Source organism: Pezoporus flaviventris, unplaced genomic scaffold (genome assembly GCF_033815535.1).
Source record: "Pezoporus flaviventris isolate CSIRO_AGI_PZ_B2104156 unplaced genomic scaffold, CSIRO_AGI_Pfla_v1 ptg000002l, whole genome shotgun sequence".
Taxonomy (NCBI): domain Eukaryota; kingdom Metazoa; phylum Chordata; class Aves; order Psittaciformes; family Psittacidae; genus Pezoporus; species Pezoporus flaviventris.
The window spans coordinates 53,607,946-53,626,682 of record NW_026892550.1 but is presented as its reverse complement, the minus strand read 5'-3'; the positions used below and the strand labels follow the sequence as shown (position 1 = coordinate 53,626,682).

At 45.7% G+C, this 18,737-nt stretch overlaps 2 protein-coding genes across 3 annotated transcripts; one reads left to right on the top strand and one right to left on the bottom strand.

Annotated features, from left to right (window-relative positions):
* Positions 1-35: 35 nt before the first annotated feature.
* HGSNAT (heparan-alpha-glucosaminide N-acetyltransferase) lies at positions 36-12,391 on the bottom strand. 2 transcript variants are annotated; one of them, XM_061478843.1, is made up of 17 exons: positions 12,119-12,391; positions 11,731-11,870; positions 11,099-11,220; positions 10,035-10,104; positions 9,364-9,433; positions 8,182-8,288; positions 7,634-7,710; positions 6,968-6,998; positions 5,930-6,090; positions 5,470-5,585; positions 4,652-4,773; positions 4,136-4,262; positions 3,906-3,992; positions 2,665-2,742; positions 2,478-2,548; positions 2,226-2,338; positions 36-1,237 (listed from the first exon to the last, which is right to left on the bottom strand). In XM_061478843.1, exons 1-17 carry the CDS (start codon positions 12,350-12,352, stop codon positions 1,056-1,058), a joined length of 1,908 nt encoding a protein of 635 aa, XP_061334827.1. In that variant the 5' UTR covers positions 12,353-12,391; the 3' UTR covers positions 36-1,055. The 2 variants fall into 2 exon arrangements, with proteins under 2 accessions (XP_061334827.1, XP_061334818.1); XM_061478834.1 differs by lacking the exon at positions 3,906-3,992 and having other exon boundaries at positions 12,119-12,338.
* Positions 12,392-12,564: 173 nt separating this feature from the next.
* POMK (protein O-mannose kinase) lies at positions 12,565-15,558 on the top strand. The gene is made up of 2 exons (XM_061478855.1): positions 12,565-12,994; positions 13,473-15,558. Exons 1-2 carry the CDS (start codon positions 12,707-12,709, stop codon positions 14,244-14,246), a joined length of 1,062 nt encoding a protein of 353 aa, XP_061334839.1. The 5' UTR covers positions 12,565-12,706; the 3' UTR covers positions 14,247-15,558.
* Positions 15,559-18,737: the final 3,179 nt, after the last annotated feature.

Genomic DNA, 18,737 nt, shown 5'->3' with positions numbered 1-18,737 from the left:
TTTCTGTCTTTATACATACACAGAGAACATAGCAGGGCATTTCAGCCTTTTTATTAGCACTGGTGTGGAAATCCTGAGTTTCAGAAAAACATTATCATACATTGAGTTGGTCTGCTATCTATTCCTTTTTTGGCCAAATTCTACCTATACTGCTGGTTTTCTGATTCCATTTATAAAGAGGATTGCTTTGATCATACTTTGGTAACACCCAAGTGATGATACAGTTCGATAGGAATTGGCCTCCCTGCACTCTTTGAGTGCAGCACGTGAAACTCGGACCTCATCCATGCTAGAGGTGTGTAACACAGTGGCCCAGACTGTGCACAGATAGGCTGCCAAACCTGTAGCAGCAGCATGCTGATTAGTAAGCCAGTAGAAGAGATCTTTGGCAGCATCTTCAGCAGGATCCTTAACCTAAGGCTTTGATCCAGGACCAAATCGGAAGAAGACGATGAGGAATGCTCAGCTGAGTCACCACTTTCCACAGCATGCCGTAACACAGAGGTGCTCCTGAGCACTCCCTGTCTGCAGACTGCAGGGCTGAAGATGCTGCCAGTGTTCCAGAGTCAAAAAGATGGCAGAGTTAAATGTGAGGTGGTAACTAGCATGGCACAGGCATGTGGCGGGTGAAAACGGTACATACAAACTCTTAACCAGAGTTAGGGGGTGCCTTGTTAGACACAATTGTTGTCATGGTGTCATTCTGTAGTCACCACCCAGATCCCTTGCTGTTCCCTTTGTAAGCACCATCAGGCTGTCCTTGACTGCCCAACTGCTGCACTATGTTCAGTTTTTCTAGGTGAAGGAGGGAGATCAGTAAAATATTTACAAAGTACAGAAAACAAAGAGCAACCGCAGCAAACTAATGAGGTTTTGCTAAACAGGAAGATACTGTCCCTTAAGTCACATAAAAATCTTGATGACAATGTCCATGGCACTGTAAACTTGAACTAGAATCCCTTTTTAGTAATGCACATGAGTGGCAGTGTTTCAGGCTAACCCACCTCATCCACTTGCCTCGTCAGAACCTAGGCTTGCTACACCTTGGCCACCGCTCAGATTTTCCAGAATATCCTTCTCCTGTAAAGTACATAGGATATTATGACCCAAAGCGTTGTGGCAGTGAGGTTCTGAGTCAGATGCTCTGCGTGGGATTGACTGTCTTGCATCTTCCACTTAAAAGGGAAATAATTTTCAAACACTTCATGTCCAATGTAGACCAGGATTGAGTTCATTCCTGAAAGTAAGCACAGGTCATACCATCTGAAAGAGCAGGCATGAGCTTGCTTCAGAGGAAGCAGGCAGAGGCATGCCAGGCTTATGAAACAGAGTGCCAATGAGGCAGTAACAAGCTAGTGTTGGTTGTCCCAAAGATGCTACACATGTGTTTTCAAAGACATACTGAGGGGTTCTCTGTCCCAAAACATTTATTGAAAAGAAATACAGACAACCTGTATGCTGAACACAAAATACAACCAAATCAGTATCCAGCAATTCTACTGATGAGAATGATCACAGTTACTATTGTCTTCAGGGTGGCCAACTGCCAACCCATTTGGTCAGATCGATTGCCTTCGCAAACAAATGCTAACTGCCTTTCAAAGCTCTGAGATTTCTGATAGGAGATGCAATCCTGTGCTGTCACCCTACCCATATCTCTGTCCAGACACCAGAGCTGCTGAAAGGTTCCCTCTGCTGTGGGTTTGCATTCTGTACTCAGATGTTTCTCAAGAGTCCAGTGTGGTTAAAACCACAATGGGATGCTTTGGGAGACACGCTTATCTAAAAACAGAGACAGAACTACACAGCTGCCCAGGGGATTTTGTCTTCCCCATCTTCAGAAGTGGTACTACTCTGCTGACAGGCCTTTGAGTTTCCCATTAGGTTACCCAAGTCTCAGCAGTCCTTTCCAAAACCAACTACGAACCAGCTGTGGTATTTTGCGTGGTACTAGGCAGCTGTTGCCTGGGACCTTAACTGAAGATAAACTGAGAACAGGCATTGGGCAATAGCAGCTTCCAGCCCTCATTTAAAGGCTTTACAGTCCCTCTTCCTAAATATCTGAAGTGTCCCAGTTCTACACAAAGATTCATCTCAAGTGGCACCCTTCAGGTTACCTCATTCTAAATCCCAACAAAGACAAGGGAAGTGAAGAAAACATAAAAGGGTAGAATCAGTGCAGAAAGAATTGGAAGGAATACATTGCCTGCCATGGCTTTACTGACCTGGGTAGAAAAATGGAGCACCTGACCAGAGTCTCTTGACATCCACAAGGTAATACATCAGCAGTAAGAGGATGAAGGCAAAGCAGCTTGTGGTTGTCACATACGATAGCGACCTACACGCATTTTCAGTAGAAAGGTTATTTAGGGAACTATGTGATATGGGCAGATCTCAATATAAGAAAGGCAAAGTATTCTTCAAGGTAAAATAGTACTTGAACAAAATCATACTAAAAGTTGTATCTCTTTGCTTACCATAAGTTCTTGTTTATGGGAATAAATCCATCTTCTTTAGAGCATTTTGTTAAGATAGCAGAAACAATTCCCTGAAATAGAAAGTTGCTAAAGTTTATGCAGCCACTGCAACATGTTTCAGAAATACTAAGTCTGCATTGCATAAAAAGACATGTCTATTGAAGAGCTACGTATCCATCTGACTTACCATTACAATGCTCCATATGGCAAACCGACTCATAATTTGTTTGTGCTGGTCTTTGTAGAACAAGATAATTTTTCCTGCCTAATATAGAAAGAATACAGAGAATTAATTAATGCCCATACATGTAACTACATTTCAAGAGCCAGATACATTTGCTGCCAGCCACCTATGCTAAGACGGAGAACACAAACAGGATTCATACCAACCAAGTGGCTGAAAGGCTCAGAATGGGCACAGAAGGGGAAAACAAAAGAATGCAATAGAGGTGGGTGCACCTTTTCTCCTTTTCGTGCTACGTTAACACTGAGGAAGGGGATGACCAACTTTGTTAGCTTAACACGACATGACTTGAGCTCTGTCTCCTTCACCAAGAACTGCATGAAGGAATGCCACCCATCCCCAGCCAGCCAGAACAGCTTCTCCACAGCTCGCATTGCACCCTGGCTTGCAGCACATGCTCCTTTTCATGCCGCACTTAGAAACATGTCCTGATGACTCACTCCCCAGGGTCACACTGATGTTCCAACCTCTGCCCCGCAGAGATTCCCCATCAATTTGTACCCAGTACTACATACAGTAACATTTCATTCTCAGTTCAAGAGTTTCACTTTGGTTAGGAGCTCCTGCATTGACAGAAGGGCCAGCAACGGCCAAGTAGAACTACATCAAAAAGCATCACGATATCCCATTTAAAACACATTGGTGAGCTGTGAGCTTTTGATGTTGGCAACGCTACTGTGAACCCCTGCCTCACTCATGCCTGCGATGGTGAGCACACCCACAGCACCTGTGCAAGGTAGTTAACACTGTGCATCCAGCAGAAAACTAGCAATTGGGAACATGTACAGCTGTGACCTTTAAAACTGCATGTTTGAAATGAAGCTGTGAAGTGTATGCATCTCTTGGCCCTATTTCCAACACGCGGAACCAGCCTACTCCCAGCATAAGTCCAACCATAAAACAAGAAAAGGAAGGTTCTGAGTGAATGTTCTGCAAACTTCTTATGTCCATCCCTTACAAAAACTGAGAGAAAATCTTAGTTTATATAATGCAAGCTACTGCCAGTTTAGGTTCCACTTCTCTGACACTCACCTCAGTCTAAGTCAGCCTGAAAGCACTGCTCTGGAAAAGGTTTTGTTAGAACCAGTCTCAGCCTTAAATAAGAAAACCCAAGTTTCCTCCCCACTTCTAAGATTCCTTCAGATCTTCCCATTGTAGCACAGAACGAGAAAGACAAGAGGTACCTGCAGTCCCAGAAAGGCCATAAAGATGGTATTTATGGTCCCCAGGATCCCTTCAGGATCACATGGCATCGTTGTTTGGTAAATCACCTTAGAGAGAGAACAGTTGTCACAGGACACCTGAACAACCAATCTTCCCTTCCATCCTCCTACATGTACCATTCCCAGGCTCGCTCTGACAGCTATGTTCAGTGCTGACCTGGGGTACATACTGCAAACCAAAAGCTACTTACACTTGAAGAGGGATGCTGATATATATGCTTTTCTCCAAGCAGCAAACGATCAATGTAACCAGCCGCTCCTCCAGTGCAGTTGGGATAGTTCCCAAAGTCTCCAATGCCCCCAGGACCTAGATAGCCCCTAGGACAGAAGGAAACAGGTTATGGCGCAAAGTGTTGGTACACCCCACCTGCACAGCAGCTGACCCACTGGCCCAGAATACTCAACGCTCCATGTTTTCCCTGGCCAGAGGCACACAATGAAACACAGGTCCTATGTGACACAGACCTCATGGAGATTTTAAATCCTCTTCTTTAAATACAAAGGAACAATGATGTCACCTTTATAATACCTGGTACTTTGGTACCAAAGTGAAGTTTTTTCACATGATGAATGCTTCCCTTTAACCCTGCTGGTGTAAAAGCTTTCCTCTTCATTCTTTCCCTATGGCTAATAAAGTCTATTCTCTACTCAGTAGAAGTAAAACAATCTGATGCCCCATAGAAAGTAGTCTGGGTGCACAGTCTTACCTGGGACAACCTGGCACTGGTAACAAAAAGGTCAGGCAGAGCCAAATCGCTTCTAACATCAGAATGAAAATCCACTGTGGCCAGTAGGGGAGAATATCCTGCAGAGCAGGACACAGTGTCTCCTGCACGAGATGGAGGGAATGGGGTATTAGCTGGCAAGTAAAAACCATGCCCCTAGGGACATCCTGTGCTTCCTGGCAAGCAGTCCACCAGATACAAGAAGGAGCCATTGTCATTACAAAACTGGGCTCTACCAATAGACCTTTCATCTTCACAAACGACTTCCAGACACTTAGTTACTTGGGGGAGGTGAAGAAACAAATCAAAACAAAAGCCCACAATGTTTTTGAGCTTGGAAAATGTCAGAAGGAATTTTGATTCATGAGCAGAACAAAAGCCTTTTGGAAGAGCAGGCTCCAGAAAGGCCAAGAAGCAGTATTACTTTCCCCTACTGTGAAAAAAACACTGCCAAAATTAACCGGACAAAACACAAGCCACAGGACTCAGCATACAGATGCCTGTCCCTGGGGTCCCTTCGCAGTGGAATGTCATCAGAAGTGCCTGGGAATGCCTGCTTCCAAGCAGCATCTGAATGAATCAGTGAAATCTTTAAATACAGCAAACCTAGATGTGGCAAAATGCAGTATGGGACACGGAAGGGTGCATGTTCCCTGGAATTTTTGCCAGGTCACACTGCACTACACATCAGGTAAGATGCTACGTGATTTCATTTCTCATGTGCTCCTTTCTGCCCAAATAAGAGCAAAGGCTCCTAAACCCTACTCAAGTATCACTTGTCATCTCCCCACATAACTCACCAAAGTCCCACTCTCAGCACCAGCTCTTGTAAACAGGAGTTCAAGAGCAGCAACCACGAGGTATGTGAATCCCAGCCTCTGGAGCACCCCAGGAATACGCAGATTATCCCATGACACTGGAAAACATGCAAGCAACAAGGAAAAGGAACAGACAGGGGGTCTTTTGTAAATAGGACAGTTACACTTCCCCAGGGAGAGCTGAGACCCACCTCCACTCTGCCACCCCACTTTCTGGAATCACAACCCTGGAACAGTCAGCACTAAGGTGATAAACAGTGGTCAGCACAGGGGTCAGAGAGAATTGCACTGGTGCAGAGCTGAAGAGCACTCTACAGAATACCATCAAACCGCCTCCATGCAACCAGTCAGTACAGCAAGGCTGACACTGTTTTCCTAACAGCCCAGCCAAGGAGGTGGGAACAGCTGCAGGAATGCAAGGAAGAGAGCAAGTGCCACTCACATGGTCCAAGGCAGTAATTGGGATTCACAACTATGATTCCCAGCAAGATTAGCAGAAAACTCCTCCAGAGGATTTTCCCAAGCAGCTTCTGTTTGGAACTTCCCCACCTCAGCATGGAGCTCAGTGACAATGATATCGATGTCCCCATGATGAACACAAACCTGGAGAACAGAGCAGACGGGAAATGGAGCTGGCAGATGTCCCATCACACATGTGCATAACAGCAAACACTAAAGCTAAGAAAGTAGCCTGCACTGGCCCAATAGCAATGCATGCATGAAGTGAAATTGGACAACCAATTGCTAGGAATTCCCAGACAACTGAGCTTGCACGATGGGACCTTTCCACCTCTTTGAGTGGTCAGTTGAGGCAATAAAGGTCAGGGAAGCAGCTGCATTCTGTTTTTTTGCAGCAGTGCATATGCTACCAAAACTTCCATTATCCCAAATTAAATCAGCATCCTCAGAGCAGTGAAACACAAGCTGCAAAGCTGATTCAAATTCAGAACTGACATGCTCCTCCCCTCTAGATCCGGCTCACAGTTCAAGCCCAGCTCCAGGAGTAACCCGCAATTGCTAGTAGAAGCATGCTAGGGGCAGACAGGATAATTGCTTCCCCATAAGACCATCCTCTGGTTATTGAGACATCAGCTTAATCCCAAATTCCCTTGGCTGTTTTATCTCTGGACACACATCAGTCCAGCTTTGAATCTTGCCAAATTGATCACCTTCAACACAGTAGTGTGGCAATGAGCTCCTCAGGGATACTCCACTTCCACTGCAGGATAACCCTGGACGTCCCGCTAACATTGTGTCGGGGAGGAAGGGGAATGCGGGGTGAGCAGAAAGCACTCAGCTCTACTACTGGATCATAAGGGTGATGCTGTTATCTGGAGGGGCAGATTCCTATCAACCCTTCAACACAAATTCACCTCTCTAAATACATTTCCACATGGAGGCAAGATGCACACAATGTTCTCCTTGTAACTTCTCACATACAGAATCACTTGACGCAAGACTACTCTTCAGGAAGACTTACCATGGAAACACCAGATCTGCCACTGTTAATCCTACAGAGAAATACAAAGGAATACATTATTTCACTCGAACCCTCCCTAAATTTGAACATTATTGTTGAGTTTCCAGAGGACTTGCAGGCTGCTTGCCAATTATTTGATGCCCCCAAATCTAAAACACGTTATAAATAAAACTTACAAAGAGCTAATCATCTTGCTTCACTGCTTTTTACCATCCTTCGAATCAGGGTCAGAACTGATCACTGTGTCTTGGGAAAGATTTCAGGGATGGGATCCTTGCTGTTCTTCACTAGGGCAGCACAATGCCTGACCTCTTTCCTAGTAGCTTGCCTATCAAGGCATTATGTTTGTGCAGCATTGAGTACCATCAGCTTGACTGTGGCCATTAAACAACATAGAAAGTTAAAGTTGTGAACCTGTGTCAAAACTGAAAAGGCTACACACACAGACCGTGATCTGAAATCACACCATCACTGTGTGATGAGCAGGGCTACACATGGCTTTGCCCATTAACCTAATAAGCCAGATACTCGGCTGAGGCAACCTGGCAGGGTGTCTTAGTCTAAGTCTTCAGCTGAGCAACAGCTCGCTGCAGCATCTACAATGCCAGCCATATCTAGGTATTGCTGCAGTTAAAACGCAGATCAACTGTCTCAATTGTACTTTACCATTCCAACTCTCGTGTTTGAAGAACCAGTATTTTCCTCCTCCATAGTTAACAAACACCATAATTATAAGAGAGAGCCTAAAAAGACAAGTTAAAAACACACACAAAGTACCACATGTCAATGAAATACATATATATGAACACAAAGTCAGCGTTTATCCCCATTAAAACATTTATAACTGCGAGATCTGGTTCATTTTATTTTTAAAGCAAGATTATGTACAAAATCTTGAGCTTTGCCAACTAGGAAGCAGCATTTCAGAGATCACGGGTGGTGGTAAACCAAAGTAAGCTCCTTCACATAGCATTTTCATGCTGAACATATGTTGCTCTTTTCCTCCCTCTGCCACAGCTTTAATGTTGCTTCAAACTAGATCAACTGCAAAGTGTTTTGGAAAATCCAAGAATTCAAACATTGATTATCTTCCAAGTAAAACAGACCCCCCTGAACTGTCCATCTGCTATATATTTCTGTACACTGCCCAACTGCCATTGGAAAGATCTCATTCCCCTTGGAAGAGTTACATCTGAGCAAGGTATTATGCTCACCCTCGGAACGTGTCCAGGGAACGCAGCCGCTGCCGAGAGGCTGTGCTCCACAAATGCGGGGTGAGATCACTGCTAACGGAGTCTGCTGTGTTTGGGGACCCGAGCTCCTTCAGGAACAAACCAGACACACAAAGGGCAAGTCAGCAGCTGCATCAGCTGAGGTCAAGGAACAGAGGTCAGCAAACATTCACATATAGCCTTTGTCTTTTTCTCCTCGTCTTCCTCAGCCTTTTGCTTCCCCACTTGCTACTTCTAACCTGTTCATGGCTCCACCATATAGCAATGATATTTGCAGATGTTCTGCACTCCACCTTCAACCAGGGTGAAAACAACAATGCTCTGAAAAGAGCCTGTGTTTGAGACTCATGAGATCTGGGTCCAGTCCAATTGGCCACAGGCTTGCCATCACTGTGAGTGCTGCTTTACAACAGAGCTGAACAGATACAGCTGCTGATTCTCAAACAGGATCCATCCAACCAGCACTTGTCTGACACTACACTGTTCAGAGAGTTAAACCAGCAGAAAATGAATCCTTTTAAATGCTGGAGTGGCTTCTTTACAATCAAGTTGCCTAAATCACTCCGATCAGCCCCGGTGACAGCATAAAGAAGCAGACATTGCTGTAACACAGCTATGGAAATGAACAACTACAAGAATTGTTGTAAAGCCGACTCCCAGGTGTTTTGATTCTAGACAGGTTTGGACCTCCTAGAAGTGAAGCCCAGACTGTGATGATCTACCTATATGCTAGTACAAAACACAACTCACACAGAAATGCCAGCTCTAGGGCTGCCAGAGAAATCTTGACTTTAGTATAGATCCTGCTAGAATTCCTACTGCGCTGGAAGCAGACATGAAGGCTGGCATTTCTTCCCTTCCATCACACTGACTGTGTCAGAAGGTAACATGTTTGCTTCAAGGGAACTAGAGAGGGTACAAAGCTGTATGTCCAAGACTTTCAATAGCTCCACTGGGAAGCCACTAAACTTGTGTGGAAACCCAGCCTAGCACTCTCCATTGACATAAAATTGCCTGTCTGACATCAATACAAGATTTGTCAAATGAAACATGCTCAAAGCAGAACATGATTAGTAACAAACAAGCCCAGATATCTAGATAGCGTATGTTCCTTAGAGATGAAAACACTACAGAATGCAGATTAAAGATACTGTGGTCACTCACAGAATTAATCAGACGATCAGTTTCTCTGGGGTTCAGTTTCTTGTAAACCCAGTTCCTGACTGCATGAATTCTGGAAATTAGAAGCAGTTTAAAACACAAAACAAGACAAGAAGTACTTTATAGCCAAATTCATCTTGACATCAACTATAAATCAAAAGTTGGGACAGTCGCTATTTCTGTTTTCCCAGCTCCTACACACAGTACTGGAGTTCAGCCAGCACCTGGGACCTCAGTAAAGTTCAGCTGTGTAATAACACTGGCACAAGCTCAGGTTTTGGGGGCTTTATCCTCAGGTTGTTTGCAGGCAGGGATGACTCACATCACTCAGTACACAGGATGGAAGGCTGCACATGCTACACACACCCATGTCCTGCTGCCTTGTACTGCTGATTGAGGGCTAGAGACCCAGGCACAAGTCACAGGAGCATGAGGCAGGGTCTGCAGTAACAGCTCTACACACAAGCTCACAAGGCTGCAAGGTACGCCCCGAGGGAAATCACATCACTCTATTCATTGTCACATGGACAGCTACCACAGCTTACCTTGTACATGACAACCAGGTAACAGGGCTACAGTGGGACTCCAAAGCACTAGCACACCATGAAATGTGTTTTTAAACTGGTGGCCCCTACTTCATATGCAAGGAACTGCTACAGTACTGTTATACTTACTTCATCAAAAGGCGCCCGACAATCAGGATAGTGAGGGCTCCCGTGTAAACCAGGAAAGCAAAGAGAATAGCTGTATGAAAGAGAAAAAAACACAAGTCTATAAATGACCTAACAAAACCAGTCAGTAACCTGGCCTTCGCCAAGCGTGACACAAACATGACAAAAAGCCCAACCCACCAAGCATCATACCACCTTCTCCATGCAATACATAGCCCCAGCCTGAGTCCCAGAGAAATAAACAAACACAACAAAACTCCAAAACAACCCAAACCAAAAGCAGGTTAGTTTTGACGTGCAGCTACATGACTACGTATCTCAGCATAAAAAAAAAAAAAAGGCAAAGTAAAACTGCACTGCACCACAAGGCAATCGGGAGAAAAGAGCCGACATGCTACACATTCTGAAGAAGAAACTGGAGACTCAGAAACAGTCTCAACATGAAGAAGAAAACAGGGGAGAGGGTAATATCCCAAGTTTGCAAGCATGGACATTTTTCTTTACAGCTGGAAAACTGGACGGACTGAAGAATAACCTATATATGAATATATAGATGAAGAATAATGTAAAGGAAAAGAATGGAAGACATGTAGGTGAGAGTTTGATACAGCCCTGGAAAAAGAGATGAAGAAAGATGCAAGACGTGAGACTTAAAATTAAAAGCACAGCAACAAACAAAAATCCAAACACTGCATGAATTGTTTCCCATTTTGTGGGGAAGACAGAGGGAAGAAGAGGAAGAATTGTATGTACATACATTAACATGCAGGAAAACAGGAACTACAAAAATGCCTCCCTCCAGACACATACCCACTGATTTTTCTGGGTTAATCCCTGGGGCAAAAAGGTTGTGGTTGTACAGTGTTATGTGAAGAGGCCCAATTCTAGTCAGGGCCTCAAGGTGGGTGTATAAAACATAAGGAGGTAAGATGCTGAGAGAGAAGAGAGGCAAGCCCATAACACATCTTCAGCACAGCATGAGTAGCTGTACAGGCTTTGTTAGGAAGTTGGTTTCGCTGGGAGACATGCAAGTTGTCGAAAGGAAGGGGAAACAGAGGATTACATACGGAGATAGCTGTTGACAGGGCCTTCATTGATGACTAGGTCACAAGAAACAGTTTTGGTGCTTGTACTTAGGGTCTTTACCACAAGGGAATAATTGCCAAACTCTCCAAAATGATACTGAATCCTGCAAAGGATAAAGGAAAGGGAACTTGCTGAGCCATCATTGCTACGTGCAGGTATCACAGCAGCATCTCGGGGCCTGTAAACCTTGATGCTTGTACGAAAGGCAAGCCGAAAACTTGGCCTAACAGTGTGATCTACCAAGGAGCCGCCTGGCTCTGCCTTTGCCATCACCAGCTCTTGCCCAACACAGGTGCATTACCACACATGTGCTGCCTACCTCATCCCCTGTCTTTGTGAGCCACACTCTCTGCAAGAGAAACCAGGCATGGGCACATGCTGTCTCCACACACACCATTTCAGCTCCTGCTGGTGCTTACATCTTTTCAGCACAATTGCAATGTGTGCCACAATTACAGCAGCAGGGGGAAAACTGCACTCTAAACAGTCAGGCACTAAGTGCCCACAGGGCTCCGAGGGAAAGAAAACCAAACACAAACCCAAAAAGCTTACAATACATAAACCCCAAACAGGACAGAGCTATCCAGATGTTCCCTGGGGCTGTGCCACGTACTTGCAGAGCTCCGTGTCACTCACAGAGCCGTTGAGCTGCAGCGTGAGCGGATGCTGGGTATCCACCACTACCTCCGCCGTGCCCGGCTTCCTCAGGCTCCCGTTGCTCGGTGGCACGAACGCCAGGAACTGATACAGGCACTGTGGGAGAGGAGCGCGAAGGGAGCCCATCAGTGCCACAGGGGGGTGAAAGCGGGTCTGTTCGCATAGCGGCCAACACCCGGGAAGATGCCGGGGGCTGACTGGAGCCGCTCCCGCCGCACCGAAGCAACCCCACAACGCCACGGGGAGCCGCCGGGAGGGCTGAGCGGCCTCGCCGAGGCCCGGGGCAGGGGTGTCCGAGGCAGGACGCGGGGGTGACACACACACATACGGCTCCCGCCGCTCACCTGGTGGCAGGAGCCGGAGCGGGCGGCGAGGAGGAGGCCCTGCATGGGCAGCTCGTTGCGGACGAGCAGCACGGCCTGGTCCATCCGCCCCGCGGGGCGCCGCTCCACCGCCCCGGGCCCGCTCTCCTGCGGCGGGCCCCCGCTGTGCGGCTGCGTGAGGCCGGGCGCCATCAGCAGCGCGCCCAACGCCGCCGCTACCACCGCCGCCCCCAGTCCGGCCGCCGCCGCCGCCATGTCGCTGCGCTCCGCCCCGGGGCGGTGCCGCCGCCGCCGCCACCACCACCCTGTGCGGCTGGGAAGCGCGCTCGGTGCTGCCCCCTCCCCGGGGGTGCCGTGCGTTCCGGGGTCAGCGGGCCTGCTCGGGGCGGCCGAGCCCGGGCCATCCCACTCAGGTAATCGGGAGGATGAGCAGCGGGGCGAGCGCCGAGCTTGAACCGCTTTTAGCGTAGAGCGCTGCCACGCGTGGCCTTCCCTGTAGGCTGCAGGCTCAGAGCTGCAGTGACACGGTCCCCGCGGCGCTCACCCCCGGGCTGGGAAGAGGGTCCCGCTCAGCCTCCGTCTGCCGCGGAGGATGCAGAAGGCACGGCCATGGAAAAGAAACCGCACTTTGTTAGGAGGGAGTTTCTTCCCAGGGAGGTATCCTCCATCTCATTGTTGTTACTGCTTGTGGCTGTCCTGCTCCTTAATGCCCTTCTCTACCTGTACCTCAACAAGTTTTACAGCTCTTCGGGACGTGGCGAAACAGACCCCAGTCTCTGCCCTTTTGGGTACTTCAAACTGGGAACGGTGAAGAATTGTTCCCCGTGGCTCTCCTGTGAAGCCATAAATAGGGAAGTCAGGAAGCTCAAGTGTGTTGGTGAAGGTGCTGTGAAAAAGGTGAGTTTGGTTTTCCTTTCTTCTGTCCTGTGGATGAAGAGCTTTCGCTGTTTGCTGGCTAATTAAGTATCCTCACAACAGCTCATTATTGTAGACATATGGCTACCAATAAGGTGCAAAGAACACGCAGGAGAGCGTGACCAGGTCCACCTCCCTGACAGTGAATGACATCCAGCTACACAAGCAAAATCACAGAGATGGGATGAGTGTGGTACAGTTATGGCAGAGTAAGACTGGCGGGTTGGGTAGTGTGAAATAATTTAATCCATCTGCATTGCCCATTCCAAAGACAACTTAGGAAGCCATGATGCAATTATGACATCTGTCAGTACCGGCTTGCGGTGACAGGTACATGGCCTTACCTAAAGGCTTGACTGTGACTGGTGATTGGTTTGAGGTTGTGAATAAGCAGGTCACTCAAAGGTCAACTGGTAGAAGAAGGCTCTCCACATCTTACGTGTTTCTTGTGTGTTCTCAGGTCTTCCTCTCCGAGTGGAAGGAAAACAAAGTGGTCCTTTCACAGCTCACCAACCCAGAGCTGAAGGAGGACTTTCTCCATGGACTGAAGATGCTGAAAGCACTTCAGAGCAAGCACGTCGTCCGGCTGCTTGGCTACTGTGAGCAGCAGTTCACAATCCTCACCGAGTACCATCCTCTAGGGTCTCTGAGGGGCCTGAATGAAACTCTTCACATCCCCAGGTATAAGGGGATGAACACCTGGCATCGCAGGCTGATGCTGGCTATAGACTACGTGAGCATCATTCGGTATCTGCACAGTAGCCCTCTGGGCAGCTTAGTGATGTGTGACTCGAATGACCTGGACAAGGTCCTCTCTCAGTATCTCCTAACAAGTGACTTTCATGTCCTGGTGAATGATTTGGACGCTTTGCCTCTTGTGAACAGGAGTGCTGGCAGGCTGGTGAAGTGCGGTCATCGTGAGCTCCAGGGCGAGTTTGTAGCTCCTGAGCAGCACTGGCCCTATGGAGAAGAGGTGCCGTTTGAGGATGACCTCATGCCACCCTACGATGAGAAAACAGACATCTGGAAAATCCCAGATGTCTCCAATTTCTTCTTGGGCCATGTTGAAGGAAGTGACATTGTGAGACTGCATTTGTTTGACATCCATGCAGCATGTAAGAAGAAGGACCCAGCCGAAAGGCCTTCTGCCCAAGAGGTCTTAGACACCTACAGGAAGGTTTTAACTCTGCTTATTCGGGAGACAGCCATGCCTGGTACTAGAGAAATGTTATAGTGAATCATGAGACAAACAACATACTGAAGTTGATGTCCTTCCTATTTATGTAGCTTGCCTGAAGGGCAAAATCTCTGTCCCTAAAACTAAAAAGAAAAGAACAACTGAACTTGTACCTCTTGATTAAAAAAATAATAAATCCAGGCAATGCTGGAGTTCTGTAAGCCTCCCATTGGTCTCTTTAATCTATCATTGGAAGAGGAGGGACAAAATTGAAGTTGTGTGGGTGTGGGGGGAAGTTTGTTTCTTAAGAAAAAATAAATCTTCTTTAGCAACATTTACACAAAAAATCTTTGAGAAAAATATGGGAAAAGAGTTAAAAAAAGTACTGCTCCACTTAAACTGCTTGGCAGAGAAGTGAAGAGCAGAGACCATGGCATGCCCCACACAAGCCTTGTGCTGATTCCTGTGGCTTTGGCCTATGTCTTTACCCTTAAAGCACTCACTCACTTACACATGGAGTAAAAGCAGTGATCACTCAGATGAGGGTACCCGAGTTCACTTCAGATTTTGGTGAACCCTGATGCCAGAGCCTCAGCAGCAGTCTCTTCCCTGCTGGATAGGGAATAGATTGTTTTTTGGAGCTGTACTGCCATTGCTCTGTGGGCCCCGTATCCCACACCAGCAAGCATGTGGCCACTTTGTAAGCCAGCAGATGATGCAGGTCCTGAAGGGACTGCTTACAGACGTGTGCTCTTGGTTTTCAAGCCTTTGCCCCGTGGTATTCTCAGATGGGCTCTTCGGAGATGAAGCTGTAAAACACAGCTCTAATCCACCGAAATCCTGAGCACTTTGGAAGAGAGATGAAGCATATCTTTTTTTTCATTCACTTATCTTTGCTGAGTGGCATCATGACTTGATCAAAGGGAGGAAGAACAAGGAACTGAAAGAGAACATGACTTCCTACTAGAGCAATGAGCATTAAACATGAGCTTTGGAAAAGACCTATATCCAGAGCATACGAGTCTGAAGTGAAAGCCTATTAAGCACAGAGAAAGGCTGCTTCGGTGTGTTTAGAAGACAGCTTTTGATACCTACATGGATGTTACAGCCTGGTACCAACAGCTGGAGAGGAATAATAATGCCTTAACCCAGCAGCAGGCTCTGTTTGGTGGGACTGGGATATACTCGTTTCTTTGGTGAAAAAAACAGTACTATTGAATGAGAGATGTAGACTCCTAACATTACACACCTGTGGACTTTCTGTTCTGCAGACTAAGCATCTGAAAGACCTAAGGGCTTGAGACAATGTTCATGTTTTGACTTGAGAGGTGATTTGTAAGCAGAGAAGTACATGATCCTTTCCGCTGGAGAGTTTGACTCTGTTCTTTGCTGTGCTGGTGTTTCTTTTCACCTAAACAAGCTGTGTTAAGACTGCACTGAGAACATGCAGTCAGTCTGAATACATAATGTTCAAATGCTGCTACCAAAATTTTATCGTAAATGGGAGAACTTTCCTGAAAATGGCTAAATTCATACCTGATTTCATACAATGCCAGCAGGAGCCCTTTAAAGGCCGCTCATTATGGTTTACTTTTCCCTCTGGGCAGTCTATTTTCCCTGGCAGTGTTCAAGGCCAGGTTGGACGGGGCTTTGAGCAACCTGTTCTGGTGGAAGGTGTCCGTGCCATGGCAGGGGGAGATGGAACCAGGTGATCTTTAAGATCCCTTCCAACTCAAACCAGTCTGTGATTCTATGACGGACAAGGACTTGCCAAGCTTCTTATGCTGGTCTCTCTCAGTTAAGACAAGAGTCGGCTTGGATTCTTGCTCCATTGTGTACTGTTGCACCTTGCAAACAGCCACATTAATTTCACAGAGTGAAAAACAAATGAGGACAAATTCTGATTCTGAATAATTTTCTTGCCGTGAAGCTGTCTCTCTCTGTTTATGGATGAAATAGTTACAATTATTTAAAAGAAAAGGTGTCTTCCAAAGCATTCACCCTGAGCATCGGGTCCTTCGCATGTCTCTTCCCCATTCCCTCTCCTTCAGCTCATATATTGTCCAGCGTTTTATTTCATTATTACATTTTATAATGTAACTTATACAGGAATAAGTTATATTTGTTCTGAATACAGCATTATGAAGTTTCAAAGCTTCTTTTCCGGTACGTTGTTTCTGTCTATGAGGAAACACTAGATGGCAGCATGAAGGTCAGCCTACCATTAGTTATTGGCAGTTGCAGACTCCCGTGCCCAAACAGCCGGGATCTGCCCTTGGAGCCAGTAATTTGCTAGCAAACTTCCATAACCCCCTAAAAGACCTCATTATGTTTGCATTAGTGAGTCTGTAGTAACAAGACAGATAAATATATAAAAGCTGTCAGAAGAGCCACACATGAAAGCTGAAAGGGCTACCTCCCCTTTAACTTGCTCGTGATATTTTGTGTACTTTACCATCCCTTAAATCAAAACCTGGTACAACCTTAGTCAAGTCTGAGTGTCACCTGCTTTCAGCTTTTTCAATAAAATCAGAGGAATCTGTGCCTTCTCCATCTTTCTGCCCTTCCCTACTAACCCCTTCCCCAACTCAAGATTACATGAATCCCATCCTTCCCACATTTCCAGCTTCTTTTCCCTTTAAAGGAAAAGGCAAGGCCTCATGGAGAGGGAAAAGGAAGCAGGATAGCCCTATATGCAGTTGCTTCTCCTCTTTCCTGTTGCCTCTGCTGGGCATTACAGTTTTCACCACCGATAGCCTTGGATAAACATCTGGGGGCTTTGCTTCCTCAGCAGAAGCAGCTTTTACATGCGTGGTGGAAAACATGACAGGATGAAGAGCAGGAAGAGGCCTGTTCTCATCTGGAAGCCTGAAATCCTCTCCTTATCCACTCCCCAGCCAACTTCAGACAGATGGCCATGACCTTCCCTGCCAAGGCCACTGCCTAACCACACCTAACCTTCCCTGCCAAGCTCTGCCTAACCACAGTATCAGCTGCTGGTTCTCATCTCAAGCACAAATGAAGGGCCCCACACTCCTGAGATAGTTACTGACAAGTTTCCTATTGTATCCCTGTTTCTCCATCCCAAAAGTCCAGCCAAAGAAGCTGCACAAAGACAGAGGCCACACAAGGAGAAGAACTAGTTTATGAAGTTTAGCCCTTACCAGGTAGGCTTGTACCACAGGATACAGAATGGAAACAGAGCACAGTCCCAGATTTAGTTCAAACCCACTGCTCCTTTCTTTTTCTGAGTTATCCAAAGAATAGCACCGTCATAGTTACGCTGTTTTCCTGTCCAAACTGCCTGCTGGCTGCATGCTTCTAGGTGGATAAAGTCTGATGTAGATGTTTCCCTTTGTGTGCCATGGGTTTCAGATTACATCCTGAAAGCACTCCTGTAATGCTAAATCCTGTACAGGTGAGCAGCCTTTATGGCAACATATCTGTATGTTCAACATCATCAGAGATAAGAAGTATTGCATGCGTATCCACACCAGCTGCTCTGTAGGTGGGGGTAAGTGCTGAGGAAATAAAATGGACTATTTACTTGAATAGCTGTTTCATTGGTTTTGGATTGTTTCTTTTTTGGAAGGATATGTTTAAAGAGTGTGTTACTCTGTATTTAGAGTGGTACCTATTCAGTCTATCAGAAATTTGGAACACCACACAAAGTTTCTGAAATCCTATCACAAGCTCTAAACCAAATATTTCCCTTTGGTGCCACATAAACAAAATATCAGATCATTATCTTTGCGAAACAGTGGCAGTGCTGTTTGCCAGATATAATTTGTGAGATATTTGGCAGAATTTGCAACTGTAAACTGATTCTATCATTATGACTATAATGTCTTACCAACAGTCAAGAGACCCTGGGAACAAGAAAATGTGGTTCTCGAGTTCTTCTAGCATGATATAATGCATATATTTGTAGAGTTCATCCAAGTTAATTATATGGTAGATGGTACTTTTAACAAAGAAAAAGGATATTATGGTTTTATTTTAATTGGGATACTGTATACTTGAGATGACCACGAGTTCCAATAATTGTCAGTCTTTGTTCTGAAGCCTACAATCCAGTATTTATCAGGATTAAATTGTGAATATATTTACAGTACAGCGATATTTATGTCTCAGCAATTTCTGATTCTGTTTAGCTCTTGGTAACTCAAAATCCATTAAAAATTACATATTTATATATAGAAACACACATGTATTCTTTGGCCATAATTTTCAGAAAAACGAGCTTACTGTTAAATTCCAGCATTCACATTTTGGATGTGAAGCAACTGGATTTTCAAAACTGGTAATAGCAGCTTTTAGTCAAATTTATAGTAGTTGCTGGATGCTAAGGACTTTTAGAGAGGGAATTATTTCCTTGTAGAGCTGGAAGATCTTTTTCAGCAATTCTGGTGATAAATCTATGGGACTGAAGTGGGTGCTTTTATCAAGTACTTGCTAGATTTCTTTGTGGAATGAGCAAAGTACCCATTTTTGTAAAAAGCTGTAATTTTTTAAAATAATTATTATTAAATCACAGAATTTTTCTCC